Raw genomic sequence first — 20,650 nt, 5'->3', positions numbered from 1 at the left:
CTGCCCACGTTTATCCCCACTTCTCCAAAAAAAAAAGGATGGCTGACCTTGCCTGCACTGATCATCTCTGAAAGCAGGACTCTCTAAGGGCAGTTAAGTAAGTTTGGGCATTATACTTTTATTCCTTTTTCATATATTTCCCTTTGAATGAGGAAACTCAGCAGATGCCATTCAAATGTGATTCTCCTTGGTACTCTTGGCAGGCCTGGGTTGGTTGAGTTCCAGAATTATAACAAATCTACGGGTTAATACTGTGTTATCCTTTGGCTCTTTTAAAAACACCTATTTCTGTACATTTCCATTTGTATTTTAGACTGGTTTTTAGACAGCTAAGCATCACAAAATGAACTCACTTCTCTTTTCATTGCGACCAGAAATTAATCTCAATGACCCAAGCTGGTGAGTGACTTGAATAGCCCAAATTCCAGCCTGTTATGCACAGTGACATGTGAAACTCACACTTTGCTCTGGGCTGAAAGCTGCTGGGCTCTGCCAAAGAGCTGTGACTAATTTAGGGAGGGAGCCAAAGGGTGCCTTTCTCTGGCCATTGTTCCCCAAGCAGGGAAGGAGTGATTTTGTGTGCAGAATCCTTCAGGACATGCCACAAGCCCTAGGGGGTCTTACTCAGCCAAGTGCTCTGTCAAAAATGGTGTGAAATTAGGAATACCTGGAAATTTTAGAAGAGGAATGGTAAATCTCTCTTGCAGATTAGTGTTATTTTCTGAATACCTCCACAGTGACTGCCATAATTCTCTCCTGGCTGACCCCAACACATACATTAAATACTAGGGGGAAGAGAAGAATGCTCCCATGAGCTAGGAGGGTGCAAGCCCAAGTTAGCACATAATTTTTATTTTGTTATGATGCTCCACTCTCATCTGAAATGATTTGGGATGGGAGAAATATTCACTTCATCACAGTGAGTTTGTTCAGTGCATCTGGGCAATGCAAAGCCAGAATATCACACCAAAATTCTTTTCTGTATTTGCACAGCAATGTGGATGGGACAGTCCTCTGAGTAAGCAGGTGGAGCAATACAAAATCCTTGAATAAAAAATCCTTGGTAAGATTACTTTCCAGTTCAAAACTCTTCTAATAAGCAATACCAAACACCCATTTCCACAAAGAGGAACTGTGCAATCAGCTGGCAGGTCCATTTACAGAAGGGGTGTCAGCAGATGAGTGAACACAAGGTAAGGAAATCCATCTTTTCTTTTGAGTGGAGATTATTTTGTAATTTAAAAAAAAAAAAATCACAGTCTGGGAGCTGCCAATTTGGTGTCCATCCCTGGTGGGTAGTCTGACTTGACCCTGCCCACAGAGGCCTATTTTCAGCCTGTGTAAATGTTAATGTTTAGACATGTCTCCCAGCAAAATGTGTTCTTAATCTCCTGCTGAATTCTTACATCAGAACACACAGAAATTTAGCATGGCTGTCAGTTATTTTCCAGTAAAACACCCACCTTATAGCAGTTACATATGCTTTCAATTTTTAGGATATTTAATAATGTTTTCATCTCTAATTAGGAGAAATATCTGGGCTTGGCTCTTTCATTCTCCTGGGAACCAAGGGTTTGCTTTTGCCAGTTGCTGGATCATTACAGAATTCCAGTCCTTGTGTTAAATTTTGCTTTTCAAGTTCTGAATGAACTTGGAATTTGGATACATGTTTAAGCAGCAACCGATTTCCTGGAAAATACTAAACTGGATTAAACACCACAACTCTCATAAAAAGAACATTCAGTGTAGAAAACAATAGCAGAGAGATCCCGAGTAAAACTTGCTCTATTCAACCCTTTCTTTTCTGTCCCAGGAAATATGTGTTACACACAGGGGGTTATTTATGAAATGGTTATATTTACCCACATTCAGAGCTAGAAGTCACGAAATGCAGATTATTCCTAAGGTGCTGTGGCTCAGACTATAGTTCCTTTGTTTATTTGCTACTTGGCAGTTAAAAGGGGCAATTTCTTTTACAGGCAAAGTAAACAAAAAGTTATATTAGATGCACTTTAAGTCAGTTGAGATATTAAACCCCCAGAATTGGGATTTACAGTGGAAAATCTATTTTCTCTTAAGGGCAGCAGCCCCACTGGTGCCAGTTTAAAGGACTCCAGAGCACACAGAGCTTCAGAGCTGGGTTTGGTGCTCTGAGGCTGGTTCCAGGGAGCCCTGATATGGACTGGAATTGTCTAATTTGGCTTTACAAGAGGAGCCCCAGCAGCACATTCTTTCCACTGGCAGTTCCCTGTTCCCTGCAGTTTGTACCATGAGGAGCACATCCTCAGCTAGAACAAATCATTGAAATTATTTTGGAGGAGCCACACTTGATACCTACGTCTGCAGATAGAGGATCTCTTCAATTGCAGCACAAAAAAACCCAAAAAAAACCCAAAAAAACCAAACCAAACAAACAAAACAAACCAAACAAACAAACAAAAAAAACCAACCAAAAAAAACAGTGGAAAAATTGCTTTGCAAAGAGGAAATATGTCAGGAACACCTCGCCCATCCCCACTGAAGGAGATGCACTGTGCCAGTTTGGACCTGCTGAAAGGGGAATTGCAATTTACAGCCATCAGCTGAGGTGTGGGTGACAGGCAGGGCCTGAGTGGCAGCTGTGACTGAAGTCATGCCTTTGCTGCATGGCTGAGCTGTCTGGCTCTGCCAGGGTCTGATTAGCCAGGTTTCCTTCATTACTTATAAAAAGCAATATGCCATAAAAATGTCATTTTCACTGCTTAAATCATAACATTTTCCATTAAAACCTTCTGCCATAAGGTCCTAGAGGATATTCATCCCCAGGCTCTGACAGGGAGGTGGGAATGGGTGTTCATTTCCAGCAGCAGTGAATTCCAACTGTTTGAAGTCACCAATCTGTGTAATATTAAAGGGTGGGCTTTTTTCTAAGCTTCTGTTTTGGTCAGGAATCTCAAAAACAAGGTAGGATCAAAAGCTTCCTATGGAACCATGAGGGATCAACTCAATCTTTGACATAATTTAGCAGGATTTCATGGATTTATACCAGAAATTGGGGAGATGTATCTAAACCTACATGAGCTGCTGCCCTGTGTCCCTGCTGATCCTGCCAACCCCCGTGCCCAGTTCTGAACTGGGATTAATCCCAGCCCAGAAACACTTCCCAGGGCTTTGAAACAAGATATTCATGACAACAAAAACACTTGGATGTGACTTTAGAGAACCAGATTTAGGACATGCTGCATTTCCTTCCAGTCCATGTCTTGCCCCAAGGAACCCCAAGCTTTGCTTGTGAGACCTCACCACAATTCCTGCTGCCCTCCAAAGCCAGGCTTGGCTTGTTTTGGTCCCTCCCAGGCTTCCCCTGAGGTGGGAGCATTCCCTGTGTGCCTCCTTCTCTGGCTTTGGGCTTCCAACGCCCAGTTTGTGATTCAGAGGGTGGACGTGGAGCTGCAAGTTTTGTTTCCCTGGCTGAATTCCAAGGACGCTGCTGGGAACAGGTCTGGGATTTTGGGCTCTTGGGTTCCATCCCTGGCACAGCTGCCAAGAGGTCTGGCCTCAGGAGAGGGCTCTTTTTATTCAGGAGTTTAAGCACTTACCTGTTTCCCCTATTTAGAATATAGGCCTGATACTCTTTTACCTGCTTGCTCCACTTCCAGATTTAATTTTTCATTCAGGCTCCTCCTGAATGCTTAAAATTAAATTTCCTTTCTCCTTAAGAATAATCCTTAAACCATCTTGGTTTGTGAACACTCAGGAGTTCTCCTTCTTGCTGTAGCAGTGTTTTAGTGAGGGCTTTGTTCTTCCTCTATAACACAGATAAAGAGAATTTGTTTTCCCCTTGTGAAACCTCAGATAACACTTGGAGCTCCTGTGTTCCCTGGGTGTGTTGCCCATAAAATACAGGTACAAACAGACATGTCAGTGGTGGTGTGGAAATTACTCAGGATTATGAATCACACTGAAAAATACCATTGGAAAGCTGAGCCTGGTGCTGTTAGTCACTCTGCAATAGCAGAGGGAATTCTGGGCTCAGTGGAGGAGAGATGCAAGTTAGTGCAGAGTCAGTCTCTTTCTGCTTCTGACATGTGGAAAACATCTTCAAACATCTTTATTTTTCACTGCTATTAGCAAAATGAGCAGCTTCTGAAAGGGTTAAAGGAGATTTGCCATAACCTTCACTTTCCCCTCAGTTCTTGTCATTTATGAGAATTAATGAAGATATTAAATAAATCTGATGTTTCCTTTTTCTGTTTCCACTAATTAGTCCCAGTCAATCAATAGAATATCCACATTTTCCCAGCTGGTTTAGAATCAAAAGATAATGAAACTGAACTTGTTTTTTCATGTCACATCCCGAGCTTTGGAAGAGGTTTTGGCAGGCTTCCCCCTGGGCACAGCTCCCATTCCCAGAGTTCTCTCCAAAGCATTAAGAATGGAAAGAAGCAGCTCAGAATTTTCCAGTTTAGCTCAGGCTTTCTGTACATTAAGAGAAACAGAAGCACGACCACAAGTACAGCAAAACCCTTCATGTGGCCAGAGAGCTGAGCTTCAGCTGGGGAAACTGGCACCAACTGGTCCATGCTGGGCTCACCAACTGGGCTCACACATTGCAGCCCACGTCTGTCCTGCCGTGGGGGGACAGTGACAGAGGCACGAGGCCACCAGGGAGCTTCTCCACATGAAGAAGTTCAGCCTGGTGGCCTAAACTCAGAGGCAGCCTCAGAAATCTGCTCTGAAATACTCTTGCTTGTAGGAAACCATCAAGGCCACTGTGATAGAGAGAAATACTTTCATTTTCTCTCTGCTCTTCAGGGTGATTCCTTGGCTTGGCTTGTGGGAACTGCTTAAGTGAGTGACTGAAATAAGCCACACACACACATATATATATATTAAGTGTCAATTTTGGGGTGCTTCTCTCCTGTCAAGTGCTGGAGAGGTGCTCCAGAGCATCTATTATTTGGAGGAAAAAATTCCTATGATAATGCTGTCTTACAGAGAATATGATCTGGGAAAAATCCTGAGGCAGAGCAGGGATGAGGAAAATAAAATTGATTCCTGATGTCTCTTTGAGGGTTATGGTCCAGCTCTTATGAAACTTAGTGAGAAATTTTCCTGCTCTTGTAGTGAGGGCTGGGCTGGTCCTTGGGGTAGCACCACAACAAAGCAGAGCTACAACTGGTAGTAAGAACAGACAGATAAAACTGAAACATGTAAAGAGATTTTATTAGAGACAAGAGGTTGAATTCTGGCAAAGCTGTCAAGTTCACTGAGGATAATGATTAATTATTAATGATTCTTCTTTTTCTAATCTGAATTGGTGGAACCTCACAGACACTGTGTTCCATTCAGGAAATAAGGAATAGTGTGGGAGTTGCAGAGCTCCTCCATGTCAGAGCTCTGACCAGGCAGGAATCTGGACTGGAAGCACTGAGCTCCAGTTCCTAGAAGTGCTGGATCTCATGGGCACTGGATTTGCTTTTACTAAAAAATTTTCCTTCCTGTGTTTTACCCATATTCAGGTTTTCCTAGAACATGTGCACATTTCCAGCTAATTTATACAAATTGAAAATCGTGTTTTCATCGGAGACATCCCTATCTTAAACATCTCTCTGAAATGCAATTCTCCTTTTGATTACAGTCTTTAAAACCCAGAGCATCTGAGCCCAAATTCCATTTTCAATGTCCTGTGAAATTGGTAGCATTAAAAGTCTCAACACCTTGGCTTATTTTTAAAAGGTGATATTAAATATAGGAATATATTCCCTTATGCACTTTTTCCCTAGGATATAAAATGCTCATTCCCCCTAAATAGTAGCACAGTGCCCTGCAATGCTGAGCACTGCTGGAATGCCTCTGCAGTAAAATTAAGCTTCAAATTTTAATCTCTCTCTGAGCCACATCCTGTTTTCAGTTAACTGATCTCATATGGGGGAAATTTACCACAGGAAATCTCTCTAGTTTGGAAAGTACCAAAACCTTATCTTTAGTTTCTTTGTGTAACTCAGCACCTTTGCAGACAGAGGTGTAGCAGAATCACAGAAACTTTCAAGAAGTCTCAAAGCAAGAGGAAAGGAGTGAGTTAAGGGCACAGGGAAGAGGTGGAGCTGCCACTTCATCCCTGAACTGACCCTGTGGTGTAACACTGATCATTCTAAAATTAACATCTTACACCTCTTTGTACCCCCAAACTTTGAAAAACCACATCCAGAAATCTCTTCCTTTCTGAAAGAGGTTTTAACTCACATCCTGGCAGAAACTGCCTGGGCCAAATTAACTTTAACAAATTAATTTTAACAACCCAAACGAGGGCAAATGGCTCAGGCCAAGGCCTCAGTGGGGCTGTCACACTTTCCTCCTAGCTCTGAGTTAGAGCTGGTGCCTCTGAACTACAGATCCACATCAGAGCAGGGCAGAGAGGAGGGAGCTGAGGTGTGTGTTGTGTCTGCCCGTGCACACCCAGCACGGGAAGGTGCCAGACTCTGCTGTAAAGGGATCCCTCGGCAGGCAGCACACACCCAGCACACACTGCAGTGGCTCCTGCCAGGGCAGCAGGTCACAGCCAGTGGAGCACCCAGAGGACACCTCTGCTGCTCATTGTTCTTGCTGAGCAGGGCCTCACCCCCAGGGATTGCCCACAAGGAACAGTGAACAGATTTGCATGCACAACTCCTTTTCTGACTGAACCCTCTGTCAGAACCAGAGAGGCTGGCAGGTTGTGCCGGGGCTGAAGAGGTCCATTATCTGCTGATAATGAAACTTTGCTTTGCAGAACCTTTCCCGCACTCTAAGGCAGCTTTGCAGGCATTGCTGAGCTCCTGCGTTTCCCGAGCTGCCTGGCAGGGCGAGGCACAGCGGGGCTTCCCCGGAGGCTCCGGAGGCTCCAGGCTCCGGGAGCGGGCAGGGGCTGCCCCGGGCAGCCGGGAATGTCGCGCTGTGACCGCGCCCGGGCCGAGCAGCACTTTCTGTCCGACCCCCGGCACCACGGCAGCCCCGGCGCCTCTCCGCTTCCAGGAACCGGCAGCCACATTCTCCACCTCGGTGGCCCGGGGGGAATTCTCCCGGCGGGGCCTTTCCTCAGCCCGTTCCCGGTCCCGTGCCCCGGGCAGGGCGAGCCCCGCTGCCGCCGGCCCCGGGGCGCGGCCCGGGCTCCCCGCTCCTCCCGGCCGAGCGAGGCAGCATCGCCCCAAGGCAGCCCGGCCCCGGCACCGCCCTGAGCGCCCGGCCGGGCCCCCGGGGCTCAGGTACGGGAGGGGATGCGGGGAGGGAGGGACGGCAGAGGGAGGGATGGAGGGGAGCGGCGGGGAGGGAGGGAGAGGAGCGGGAGGGATGGAGAAAGGAGCGGCAAGGACGGAGGGAGGGATGGAGAGGAGCGGCGGGGAGGGATGGAGAGGAACGGGAGGAATAGAGGAATGGAGAGGAGCGGGAGGGATGGAGGGGAGCAGCGGGGAGGGAGGGAAGGATAGAGAGGAGCGGGAGGGATTGAGAGAAGCGGCAGGGATGGAGGGAGGGATAGAGAGGAGCGGCAGGGATGGAGAGGAGCGGCAGGGATGGAGAGGAGCGGCGGGGAGGGAGGGAAGGATAGAGAGGAGCGGCAGGGATAGAGAGCAGTGGCAGGGATGAGAGGAAGGGCAGGGACGGAGGGAAGGATAGAGAGGAGCGGCAGGGATGGAGAGAGGAGCGGGCCCCGCTGCAGAGAACCCCCCGCACACACGGGCCCGGTGCCCGAGCCGCGCCCCGGGAGCGCCGGGAGGACACCGGGGGCCGCCCGGGGGGGCTGCCCGGGGCTCCTGGCCGCTCCTCTCCGCCCCGAGCCGGGGTGGGCTGCGGGACCCCCGGGCCGGAGCGCCCCGTGCCGCTCGGACACCTCCGGTTCCGCGGTTCGTGTGAGCGGCGCCGATGCCGGGCTCCGGCAGCCCCGGCGGGCACGGCGGAGCTCCTGCCCCGCTCCTGCAGAGGGAACCGGCCCAGCCAGGCCCTGGGGAACGCGGAGTGCCCCCGGACAGAGCCTCCAGGCAGGGATGTGTGTGCCCTGCCCACCGGCCTGCCCGCGGCAGCCTGGCTTCGTTTATTTTCGGATTTCTCAGTTTTCGGATTTCTCAGTTTTCAGATTTCTCAGTGAGATTTCTCAGCCTCCGTTACCAGTCTGTTGGTAATACTGACACAGGTTATGGTGTGTCAGTACTGTTATGGGGGAAAAAAAAAAAAAGCTTAATGGAGGGGTTATTATAATCAAACTGCACCATTTCCCTGGGTGAAAACCTTCCTTGGACTTTCCAAGAGACGCCAGAATCAGTTTTGGCTGCGTTTCCAAAACTATCCCACTGCCCAGCAAACCAAAGCAAGCTGAATGTGCACCTTGAGTGACACCTTGGCTCATGTGGCTGCAGGTGGGGCTGGCCAGAGCATCGAAGGCTTGTGGACTTGGGGTTTCCTTTGTCACTTCACCACAAGTCTTATGACTTCGGGAAAGTCACTGTCAACACACCAGCTGCTCAGTTTCTGTGTGCATGAAGTGAAATCACGAATTTTGAGAATTGATGTGGTTGGGGATTTACTCTGCAGAAACAATCCTGTGTGATGAGGACTGACGGGACTGCAGCTCATCTTTTTACAAGCTAAAAACTCTTGAAAGAAAACCCCAACCCACCCTTTTTAGGACACTTTTTGGGTCTATTTTTGTGTTGTGTTTGAGGGAAATTTCAAAGGTGTAATTTCCTGCTGGTGCCAGGTCAAACCCCGGTGTGACATTTGCTCACGCCTGTCACTGCAGGCACGGCGAGGTCCCTGCTCAGCTCTGGGGCTGCTTGTGCATCCTCTCACACCCAAGTGAGTGTGTGCCGAGTCTGAGCACCTGGATTTTCTCTCTCTCATCCAGAGCTCGCTGCAGATGGCTGAGAGCAGCGCCAGGAGCCTGCAGGACCCCCCTGGCTCTGCCCCTGACGAGAACGAGTTCCCCTTTGGGTACCCCCCCAGCATCTGCGAGGACGCGCCCGGGCAGAAGTTCCTGTGCAGCAGCTGCCACAACATCCTGAGGAAAGCCCTGCAGACGCTGTGTGGGCACAGGTACTGCTCTGCCTGCCTCTCCTGGATCGTCAGGTAGGTGCTGGGCTGTGCCCGGGGTCACTGCCCCTTCCCGGGGCTGGGCAGGGCTGCTCTGGGGGCATTGCCCTGCCTGGAAGGGTTGGGATGGGGACTGCAGGAGATTTGTTCCCTGCCTCCTCCTCCTTTCTGCCATGGAAGTCTCTGGGGCCTGAGGGGGTTTTTCTGTCTGTGGTAAAATAATTCTGATTGAACCTTGAAGAATTGGTGCCGGGCTTAATCCTTGGATCTTGGACTTAATCCTTCCCTGGCACTTCAGAGCCCTTTGATAAGGGATGCTATGGGGTTTTGATGAATATGATGTCATATATATCTCTGTCTGTCTGGGCAAAATGGGCGTTTTCTGTGCTTTAAGAGACTTCAGTTTTCACATTCTCTCTTCTACTTCGAGTTTTTGAGTCATTAATGGGATAAATAGCTTTCCATCTTTATTCCTATTTATGGTTCAGGCTGCCCTTATTTTACTGAAATACAGATAAGATTAATGGGGACAATCCTGATCTTGAAGAACAAGACAGCAAAACTTTTTTGACATCAGTGTGTTCAAGAATTGGCCTTTAGTGAACAAGGACTATGAGTGGAATCACAATTTTCATGGTTTTATTTGTGTCAGTGCCTATGCAGAGACCTCCTAAACTGCAGTGCACCATGGGATTGGTATTTAATTTTTCTCTCTTTTTACCAGAAACAATAAAAATGCAATTTGCCAGAAATGTAAAGAGGAAGATCCCAACACTTTAGGTGAGGAAAGCCTCTTGGCAGAAGAAAGGGTAAGTTGTAGTTCACAGATCATTAATTTATCAATAACCATCCTCTGTAGGAGTTCAGAAGGGAATAATATAAAATGCAATAGCAGCTGATAGTTACACATTTTAACTTAAGCTCTAATAACTTGCATTTCCCAGAGTTTTTGATTTTAAAAAGTGTAATGGCAGCCTCAGGACTTTCCAAATCCGGGTTCTGCTATGTAAAATCCCAAACTCTTCCATATGATTAACTTTTTATTGTCTCAAAGTAAGTGGTCCTTTCCCACTTGTAATAATATGTCTTAACTGCTACTTATTATCCTCAGGAAGTACTTTAATGGATTTTCCAACCTCATGGTTTCTTGTACCCTTCAAACACGAAGCTGAACATAATAATTGATACAAACTATGCCCTGGCCAGTGTTTCATCTGTAATTTAATGGTGCAGATCTCTTCTTGTGTGATTTTCCTGGCAAATTGCTGTGCTGTTCTGTACCCCAAATGCAAGCAGGGCCCTAAGGCCCAGCCTGTCCTTCCCCCTCCTCTCTGATTACATGCAGGGATATCAGCAGACACATCATTTGTCTAAATTTTTAGGGGGGAAATGAAAACAAATAGGCAGCTGAGAGTGGCACAGAAGCCAAAGTTTAGAAAGCAGCAAAATGAGGGATCTGCTGCTGATGCTGAACTGGGTGATATCCCAGAAAAAAAAAAATAAAAAAAAATTTTGGAATGAATTTCCCAGTGACAGATTTCCTGCACAAATAGGTGCAGCTGAGCCCTCCTGAGCTTTGCCTGGTTTGGGGTTTCTCTGCTGTGGGATTCTCCCCGGTGTTCTGGGAGTTTCTGCAGGTGGGGTTTGGAGCTGACCTGCCTGGAATTCCTCCACCTGCTGTGCCCGGGCTCCAGGAGGGAGGGGATCTGCCTGTGCAGATCATTCCCAGCAGATGCTGGCTGGATTTTCAGGAGCTTTGATTTGTGGGCATTGTTTGTAAATACTTTCCTGCCTCTGTTTGTAAAGCTTTCCCCTCCAGTCCTTGCTCTGTGTTATTCTGTGTGTGAAATCTGCATTTCTCTGCACTGCAGACCACCCAAAAATGCCTTTAACTGTGGCAGGGCTTCCTCTTGTGCCAGGATCCCTGTTTTAGTGCAAGGTGTAACCTTGAAGAGTGCAGTACTTCATCATTACATAATCGTACAATTCCTCGTGTTTAAATAACACCAAAATCGACGTCGTGCGCAGAACAAACCTCTCTCCCATCTGGTTCGTATTTTTTTTTCAGCACACGGTGTCTGCTAAATGGAAGCAGCCCAGATCTGAGCAGTGCTCTCAGGGCTCTCTGCAGCACGTTCGGGAGGTGTTAATGACCCCGATAATGAAATGCATTCATTAAGGGACCCCACAGTCAGGGTCCTGTCAGCACATCGCTGCATGTGAAATATTGCAGGCTCCTGTGAAAAGAAATGCCAAATAAGAGCTGTAGTTGGCTGGGCTTATTTTCAGTAAATTAAAATCGTGTCAAATAGATTATTTTTGAGTGCTAAGAAATAAATTATTTCATAATTATTTGGGCTTCTACTACACTAAGATTAATTTGCCAGGTTACAGAGTCTCATGTAGTACAGTAAATTAAAAAAAAAATTAAAGATTTAACAAGGCTTGGGTTTCTACCACCCTATTCCTATTCCAAGGATGCATCCAAAAGTACTTTCTGACCAATGTTTTTTTTATTACTTTGTTTTCTTTCCAGGCTTTTGGTGATGCTGCCATTAATAAAGAGATTTCTGAGCTCAGAGTGCACTGTGTGACCCTCGGGTGCAGCTGGTCTGGTATCATGAAAGATTTTGAAGTATGTTCAAAGAGAGTTTATTCGGATTAATATGGAGTGGGGACAGAGAGGCAATGAAACCAGGATATCAGCAGACACAAATTAATGCAATTAATTAGAGTCAGTGTCAGTTTTGTGATTTTTACCAAAGTTTTTGTCCAAATTGTGCCATTAATCTATGGAGGGTTCCCTGCCCGTGGCAGGAGGTTGGGACTGGGTGATATTTGAGAATCATTCTGTGCTTCTGTGATTAACTTTAGCAGGGCTTTGGCCAAATCCAGAACATCCTGAATAAAACTCACATTGCACAAACTTACATCAACTTGATCTTTTATCCAGTGGTTTCCTTGTTATTTAAATGCAAGGCTGCTGCAAGCAGGTGGTGAGAGGGCAGAGCAGTTCATTCTCCAGGGCACTGTTCAGGGCATCTTTTATAGGAGAAAAAATCCCTCCTGTGTCAATGTATTGATTGCATTCATCATTCCTTTCAGACTGATCTGAAATGCCTCAGTTAAAATATTTAAAAGCAAAAGATTTGTGGATCTGCCTTGCAAATCTGAGTAAAGAATACAAGGGAGAAAGCTGGGACCAGGATCATGTTGTTTCTAAGCAAAAACCCTAAGGGGCTTTTTAAGGGAGACCTCATGTTTGAATTTACCAAATGTTCTTTGGTTTTGGTTTTGGTTTTGAGATTCTTTCAAAATTAATAATTAACAAAAAAAAAAAAATCCCCAGTAAAGTTGGTGAATTTTTCACCAGTAATCTCAGTAACTTTGTGCAGTGGGACTTTACCCAAGAAGAAATGCAGATCAGAGCCCTGGGCTACCAGAACAGAGACTATTTATAGATAAATGTGAATATCTATTTATAGATGAATGTGAATATCTATTTATAGATGAATGTGAATATCTATTTATAGATAAATGTGAATATCTATTTATAGATGAATGTGAGTATCTATTTATAGATAAATGTGAATATCTATTTATAGATGAATGTGAATATCTATTTATAGATAAATGTGAATACCTATTTATAGATAAACATGAATGAGCACTTCACATGTTGCTTTATAACTTTTTTCTTCCAGGAGCATCAGAGTCTGTGTGAATATGCTTTGATCCCTTGTCACACTGGCTGTGGGCACGTGGTGATGAGGAGGAAGCTGGCAGATCACTTGGAAAATGGATGTGTCAATAACGTGACAGTGTGTCAGCAGTGCCAGTGCAGCCTGGCCAGCTCTGAGTGCCAGGTAAGAGCATTCCTCTCTCAAATAAAGGCTTTTTATTGATGGTTTCAATGATCTCTGGTGCCATTTTCCCATCCTGATTTCGTTGCACTCGGGGAATATTTAATTTTCCTGAGTTTGATCATTTTTCCACACGAGTTTGGAGGATGAAATGGATGTGGTAATGTGCTGGTGGTGTGACAAAGTGCCCCTGTGCTCCCCTGGCTTTGGGCAGGCCAGGTTTCAGCTCCTGCCTCAAAATGAGTCCTGTGTGAGGCAAGAGAAAACCAGAAGAGCACAGACAGCAGCAGGGAGGGGATCTTGAAAGTGGCTGAGGTTTATTCAAACTAAAACTACCCACAAATGTCTAGGGCAGGATTCTGTCAGATATTATTTCTATAGATCTGACCAGGTATAAATCTCCAAATTACCAGCAGTGACCAGGAAGATCTCACTCTCAATCTGCCATGAATATCTCAGTGCCCATTCAAACATATTTGCTTTATATTTTTTTATGTTATTTGCTCAAAAAAATGAATATTGTTCCCTCCAAATTATTTCAAGGGGATAATTGCCAGCCTTGCAGTTGGGCACGTTGATTAAAGACCCACACGAGAGGAGGGCTGTGAGTATTTCAGAGATGTAAATAGTTCTGAGTGTCCAAAGTGTCACAAATTAGTGCCTTTCAAGGCAATCGAGAGATTTATCAGGATTACGAGTCCTCCTGGGGTAGGAATGGGATGCTTGGCTAAAATCTGCTCCTTGGGCAGCTTCTGCTCAGAGTCCTGGATGCTGAAAATGTCAAACTTTCTGTGCTGAAGGGCACAGACCCCCAAGAAAATTTTCTATTTGACCTGAGGCCGTGGAGAAGGCTTCCAAGATGGATTGATAGCACTGGGATTGTGGGTGTGGAGTTGGATTAAAGTGTGTCATAGGGTGGAAAACAGTCCTTCAATCCCGACCTCCACAGAGGTAGAAAAAAGAAGCCAAACCCAAAGCTCATCCTTCAGTGACCTGCAGAGAGGGGAGAACCCGGAGCCAGGCTCATCCTCCCGGTGTAAACCCCAAACTGAGAACACCAGGAGGTGGCAACACGAATTCCTGCCAGCCTGGCTGGGCTGGGGCTGCAGGGGAGCTGAGCCCGCTGGGCTCCTCCTCTCTCAGGGCTCTCTGCAGCTCCACAGCTCCTTTCCTCCCACTCAGCCACCACCTCATTGATATTTTGGTTGGGAAACCTTGGTAACCGAGCAGGGGGTTGGCCTCGAGGTGTGGCTTTTTCTCGGCCTCCTTTAGAATGTGTAGAATTCTGGTTGCATGGTGTGCTTTAATGAATTTACACCAAGTTCAGGGTTGTGATTATTTGTGGGTGCTCCAGTGTCCACAGCCCTCTGGGAGAGAATAGGAAATTTTGGGTGCTGCTCTTGCTCTCCTCATTTTATTCATTCAGTTTAAGGTCTGGTGATTTTTTTGTATTTCTCCATTTTTAAATAAACTTCTCTGCTCTGAAGGAGAGTCCCTCTCCCCCTCAAGAAATTGGTGATCTGAAGGAGTAAAAGAGCAGAAATGAGTAAGATCACTGGCAAGATAGAGAGTGTTAAAAAATGAGTTGGAGAGTGAGAAAACCCCGTGGCTGCATTTCTGAGAACTGAAAGGGAAACCTCAGAGCTGGTGTGCAGAGGAGCTTGTGGAGAGGAAAGGCACCCCCTCTGCAGAGTGTGGCAGCTGCTGTGTTAAATACAGATTTCCAGAGCCAGTGGCAGGGGCATCACTCACCCTTCCTGGAGGCAGAAGTGGCAGCAAGGCTCCTGTGAGTGTGGTGCATTTTGTGTAGCCCAGCACGATGGAGAATTTGGATTCCAGCCTCCAAAGTGCTCAAAAGCAGGATGCAAGAAGGGCCTGCAAAGTGTATGGAGTCAATGCAGGAAGAGTTTATATCTGAATTATATTTGAATTTGAATTTATATTGGAGTTTCCTGTGCTGTAACCTGTTTATGTTCATGTATATATATCTGTATATATTTGAATTTCCTGTTCTGCTGCTCATTGTTGCTTCCTGTTCTGTAACCCCCTGCTTGTCACTGCATGCATGTGAGTGCACATTTTTGTGTGTGTGCACATAACTTTGAACCTGGCAACACCTGCACATTGCCAGTCTTGTGTCCAATATCCCAGGGTGACCTTTAATTCAATAATTAAATAAGGCACTGACTTTTTTCCTTCTTGTTTCAATGACAGGAGCATTCATGTGAAGGCAGTTTAGGCAAGGAGAAAAAACCTGTGCAGACAGAAACAGCATCAAAGGAAAAGGTGGGTGAAGGATGCAGCTTTATTTCAATTAATTAAATTATCCCATGTACGTTTAGATTAAATGAAAAGCTGAGAACATCTGTCATGATGGGGTCTGGGAGAGGGACACCTCACTGCCAGGCTGTGTGCAGAAAATTTGGTCTCCACCACACTCTTAATTGATTTATCATCAATTTCCAAAGTTGGTTGGCCACTGAAAGCTGTGGAATTACCTTGACTTGAATTAATCTGATTTATAACTCCTGGGTTTGTGGCTTAGGTGTTTGTAGGGAAATACAAGAATTCCCTTCAATTTGTTTTGATTATTTCCTCTGCATTTTTTTTCAGCAGAGCCACTCTACATCCTCATCCAGCAAGGAAGGCTGTTGTTTTTCTGAAGTTGGCTGTGCATTTAGGGTGAGTCAAACAGGTCCCTTCAGGATGTTCCCCCTGGTTTGGACATTCCCTTCAGTGTCTCTCAGGACAGAACCAGCACTTCTGGTGGAGCTGCACCTGCACCTTGCAGTTTTTCCCTCTCCCAGGGGGCTGCAGGATGCTGGGTTTGGCCCCAGGGCAGCTGGGGTGGCATGGAGGGTGCACTGACAGCGCTGTCTCCTCCAGGGAAGCAAAGAGAAGATCCAGGAGCACGAAAAATCAGCAGTGGGGGCCCACATGCTGCTGCTGCTGCAGCACATGAGGCAGCTGCAGGGAACCCTGTGCTCCAAGGGCTTCACCCCACGGCCAGAGCTGAGCTTGAGGAGTGCAGGAAAAGGCACCAGTGAGCTGCAGATGCCAGCAGGGCTGGGGTTCAGCAGGGACCCAGAGGTGGACTGTTTCCCTGCATCTTCTGTCCCCGAGGATGAGTCTGTGCTGCAGCAGCTCGTGAGGGAGAAGGTGATTTCCGAGCTGGAAAATAAGCTGCACGTGTTTGAGAACATTGTGGCAGTGCTCAATAAGGAGGTGGAGAGCTCTAATTTGGAAATCCTGGCCTTCAGGAGGCAGAGTGAACTGGACCAGAACATGATACGGAGCCTTGAACTGAAGGTAAAAATGACAGCAAGGATTGTCTGGGTGCTTGTTCTGTAGACAGCAAATGCTGACACACATCAGGGGGAGCTGGGTAGGGAGCAGAACAGGAGTCTGAGCTGTGGAGGGCTCAGATCTGGACACATATTCAGGATCCTTTTGTTGTTTGATACATTTTCAAACGTGGATCTCTGGTATTTGTTCTCTAAATCCACGTTTAGGTAGTGAGATACTCCTGAGAGTTCTGAGTCTTAGTTTGCCAGGATCAGACTGTGAGCAGGCAGGAGAGCTCACAGTCTCATTTTGCCTGGAGGCCCAAACATCTCTGTGTATGTTTTGACATATTGCTGCCACTTAGAAAAGAATCAAAGCAGAGCTTCCAGAACATGAGGGCTCCAGAAGGATCCAGCCACCCCTGCAGCACAGCCTGGAGCAGGGGGTGGCTGAGGACTGGTTTTTTGTCCCAGATTGCAGAGTTGCACCGGTGCCTGACGCAGAAGGACGCGGGCCTGAGCAGCCTGCACAAGAGCCTGCTGTTCTCTGAGCAAGCCTCCTACGATGGCATCTTCCTCTGGAAAATCACAGAGGTTGGCAGGAAGCTCCAGGACTCTGTGACTGGCAGGACAGTCAGTTTGTACTCCCCAGGTAAAGCTCGAGATGGAGATGTGTGTTCACAAGCCCCAACCCTTCAGAATCCCCCCCATTTTCCCAGAGCTCTGCTTCCCCCTGCTCGTGGAGCAGGAGCATCTTTAACCAGCTCCTTAAGCCCAGATGCTGTTTGTGCAGAGATCTGCAATCCAGGGCATGGGGTGTGCTTTTCCAGAGGGCTGTGCTCTAGTTTGGGCTCTCATCCTGCCCTTGGCCCCCCAGCACAGCTGCCTGCAGTGGATCCATCCCCCCCAGCCTCAGCTCGGTGCCTGCTGGCACCACGTGGCTGCAGCTCTTTCCCAGGGGGGAAGTAACTGGATTAGGTAAATTACACTTGTGTGGCTAATAACAGGTAATTTTCACCAAGGTTTGAGGCACTAATAGGATTCCAGCCACTGGGTTTTCATTGCTTCTAATCTCCAGGGGGTGCTGATTTGTCTTTTCTCCTTTCTGTGAGAGCAAACCACGTCACACGTTGCCTTTTCCCATATCCCAGAACACACATTATGCCTTATTATTCCCCCCAAAACCAGCTTTACTAATGAAGAGTTCTGAATTTCAGCTTTCTACACTGCAAAATATGGCTACAAGGTGTGTCTGAGGGTGTACCTGAACGGGGATGGGACAGGGAAAGGAACCCACATGTCCCTGTTCTTCGTCGTCATGAAAGGAGACTACGACGCTTTGCTCCCCTGGCCTTTCAGGCACAAGGTAAGAAGGAAAACCTTTTCTGATCCCAGCCAAAAGTCATCACAAGGTGGCTGTTTCCCTGGAGTTTTGTGGAAGCTGAGTGCTTTTCCACATCCCTTTCCAAAGGTGAGGAGCTGACTGCAGTGCTGGGTTATGATTTTCTCTGACTGGAGTCCCTTGCAGGGCAAGCTGCTCCTGCTGCTATCCCAGACTTTGGCAGGCAGGATTCTCACCACCAGAAGTGGTGTTTGGAATATTCCAACCTGTGTCCACCTGGGCTAAAGCCAGACACATCTCCTGGCCCTTGCTAAACACAGGTAATATCAGTTCAGAGGGAATTGTGATTTGCTGCCTGAAGGCATCAGAGGGGTGAGGTGAGAGTTCCACTTCCAGAGGTGCCACAGATGTGATCCTGTCTGATTTTTCCCTTAAATGTGATCTGAAAATGGCAGCAATGGTTAGGGAAGCAGTGAAACCACGGCAGGGCCTGACCTCTGCTCTGGCACTTTGTAGGGTAATAATTCCGTAAACCTTTCCTATAAATAGTTTTACTGCCAGTTAGCAGCCAAAAAAAAACAAAAAAATCAAAAATCAAAGTTCCCAGTCCTCACTGTATTAAAAGATTGTTACAGATCTTTCATATTTCAAGCTATAGAACAGTGAGTTAATAAAAGGGGTAATGAGGTGGGGAGATTCTATACTGATTTTTAGGTTGTGTCTTTTATTTGTGCATGGACAGCTGAGCTGTTTCTTCTGATTCCAAAGCTCAGTAACAGAATAAATGCAATGACTGTAACCAAACCCAGGGGCTGTTCAGGAGGGAGAGAGAGAAAAAAGCCTTTGGGCTGTGCAGTTCTCTGCTTAATATTTCCTTACTTGATAATTTCTTTCCTTAATAATTCCTTACTTGATTTCATTTAATTTCATTTTATGGGTAGCAAAGTTTTAAAAACTTCACCTGGGAGTTCACATGAACTGACCTTGCAGGCTGGAAATGTTTGTTACAGATTGATTTAATTATCAATTGCAGCTCTTGCAGCACTTCTGCCTGGTTTGTTTCCCACTCCAGTAACTCCTCACTGCCACATTCTGTTTTTCAGGTGACATTTATGTTGCTTGACCAAAATAACAGGGAACACATAATTGATGCCTTTCGCCCAGACCTGACTTCTGCTTCCTTCCAGAGGCCAGTGAATGACATGAATGTGGCCAGTGGCTGCCCCCTGTTCCTGCCCCTGGCCAAGCTGCAGTCCCCCAAACACGCCTACGTGAGGGAGGACACGCTTTTCCTGAAATGCATCATAGAAACAAATTAGCACATGTCCTGAAGTGTGGCTGGCTGGAGAGCTCACCCCTGGATATCAACAGATTGTGAGGGAAAAAACCGCTCAATTTGAGACCTTGTGGTAGTTTGTGTGTACACAAAATCCCCAGAGCCTGCACCCCATGACCCACTGGAGCTGCCCCAGAGCAGAGCTGCTGGAAGGGGATTATCCACCAAAGGATCTCATGGGTGTCACTCATGGGCTGGGTGTCACTCATGGGTTAAGTGTCACTAACATGATTTAGGAGTCACTTACATGGATTAGGGTCACTCATGGATTAGGTGTCACTCACATGGGTTAGGGGTCACTCACATGGATTAGGGTCACTCACATGGGTCAGGTTTCACTCATGTGTTAAGTGTCACTCATGGGTTAAGTGTCACTAACATGGGTTAGGAGTCACTCATGGATTAGGAGTCACTCATGGATTAGGTATCACTCATGGGTTAGGTGTCACTAACATTGTTTAGGTGTCACTCATGGGTTAGGAGTCACTCACATGGATTAGGGGTCACTCACATGGATTAGGGGTCACTCACATGGGTCAGGTGTCACTCATGGGTTAAGTGTCACTAACATGGTTTAGGAGTCCCTCATGGGTTAGGTGTGTCACTGTCACCCCTGCCCCACACTGCTGCAGAAGGGGCTGCTCCTCCTCACAGCTGTGACCCTGTGGCTCTGTGTCCCTGAGTCCCTGGGCAGGGCTGGGGCTGAATTCCCTGAATTCCCTGGATTCCCTGCATTTCCTGCATTCCCTGAATTCCCTGAATTCCCTGATTTCCCTGATTTCCCTGCATTCCCAGGTCTGTGGGTGCTCCTGGGGCTGAGCTGGCCCATCCTGGGCTGCAGCTCCTTTCCCAGAGCTCTGGGGTGAGCTCCTGTGGGGCTGCAGTGCCTGGCACCCCCGGGGGAGGATTTTGGCTGCTCCCCAGCAGGAACAAGGGCAGATTCCTGCCCCCAGGCCCGGACCAGGGGTCTCTGTGCCTCCCCAGGACCCCGGGAGCTGTGGCCCTGCTGTGGGCAGTGCTGTGGCTGCAGCCTCACCCTGCTGGATTTATTTCTTGCTGTTTATCCCAGACCTCTCTTTCTGTGCTCTGTGAGGGGGTGTTGAGCTGCATGGGCAGGCAGGGAGCAGGTTACGCTGTGCTTGGGGGAATTGCCTCTGGGATTTCCAAAGGAGCCCTCGGGCTTTCCCACTGTGGATGCAGATTCTGGGAAGGCCAGAGCTCTGCCCCAGGCAGGGTGAGCTCCCTCAGAGGTCTGGGCTGGTGTCCTGCACCTTCAAGGCAGGTGACTTATTAGAAATTATTGATTTTTTTTTTTTTTTTTCTTACTGTGCTCTGATGTTTAAGTTTTTTTGCATGCTAAAATACAACTAACTGCTAGAAATAGTTTTATTCTTCTTGGGTTTCCTAATGAAGGAATTAATAACTTTTTTAATAAGCAAGACAAACTTGGGGCTGTCTGGATGTGTGGAAAATCTTTCACTTCTGTCTTGGCAACAGCCTTTAAAATAATTAGTTGTGATAAAGCATCACATTTCAAAAACACCCACCCCATAAACAAATATTTATCAAAGTTTGTTTGGGAAGGAACTGGATATTCTCTGTATCTTTTCCTCTATTCCACCTTTCAAATGCTCTTTCAGGGACCCAGTACTGGAATAATTTATCTAACTATATTATGCTTTTCCTCTCTATCCCTTTGAAAGTGCTGTATTTATTACAATCATTCATATTTTCTTATGATTTTATTTATTTCCTAAATAAAGCTCACTAACTTAAGAAAGAC

At 46.8% G+C, this 20,650-nt stretch overlaps 1 protein-coding gene across 7 annotated transcripts; it reads left to right on the top strand.

The window, feature by feature from the left end:
* Nucleotides 1-78: 78 nt before the first annotated feature.
* TRAF1 (TNF receptor associated factor 1) lies at nt 79-20,647 on the top strand. 7 transcript variants are annotated; one of them, XR_010348964.1, is made up of 12 exons: nt 7,620-8,369; nt 8,858-9,078; nt 9,767-9,851; nt 11,579-11,677; nt 12,747-12,908; nt 15,120-15,191; nt 15,519-15,587; nt 15,792-16,214; nt 16,664-16,841; nt 17,407-17,555; nt 18,635-19,217; nt 19,408-20,647. XR_010348964.1 is itself a non-coding variant. In XM_064393443.1 (11 exons), the coding sequence occupies exons 2-11, from the start codon at nt 8,870-8,872 to the stop codon at nt 18,848-18,850; spliced, it is 1,662 nt and encodes a 553-aa protein (XP_064249513.1). In that variant the 5' UTR covers nt 79-97; nt 8,858-8,869; the 3' UTR covers nt 18,851-20,647. The 7 variants fall into 7 exon arrangements, 5 of the variants coding, with proteins under 5 accessions (XP_064249513.1, XP_064249512.1, XP_064249511.1 ...); XR_010348965.1 differs by having other exon boundaries at nt 18,635-19,235; XM_064393443.1 differs by lacking the exon at nt 7,620-8,369 and adding an exon at nt 79-97 and having other exon boundaries at nt 18,635-20,647.
* Nucleotides 20,648-20,650: the final 3 nt, after the last annotated feature.

Source organism: Passer domesticus, chromosome 18 (genome assembly GCF_036417665.1).
Source record: "Passer domesticus isolate bPasDom1 chromosome 18, bPasDom1.hap1, whole genome shotgun sequence".
Taxonomy (NCBI): Eukaryota; Metazoa; Chordata; class Aves; order Passeriformes; family Passeridae; genus Passer; species Passer domesticus.
This window is presented reverse-complemented; position numbering and strand designations above follow the sequence as displayed.

Bases quoted from the DNA above. Each gene is read 5' to 3' on its own strand.
- TRAF1 (XM_064393440.1), top strand. The intron at 9,079-9,766 runs GTAGGTGCTGGG...TCTTTTTACCAG, and splicing joins TGCCTCTCCTGGATCGTCAG to AAACAATAAAAATGCAATTT. The intron at 16,842-17,406 runs GTAAAGCTCGAG...TCTGAATTTCAG, and splicing joins AGTCAGTTTGTACTCCCCAG to CTTTCTACACTGCAAAATAT.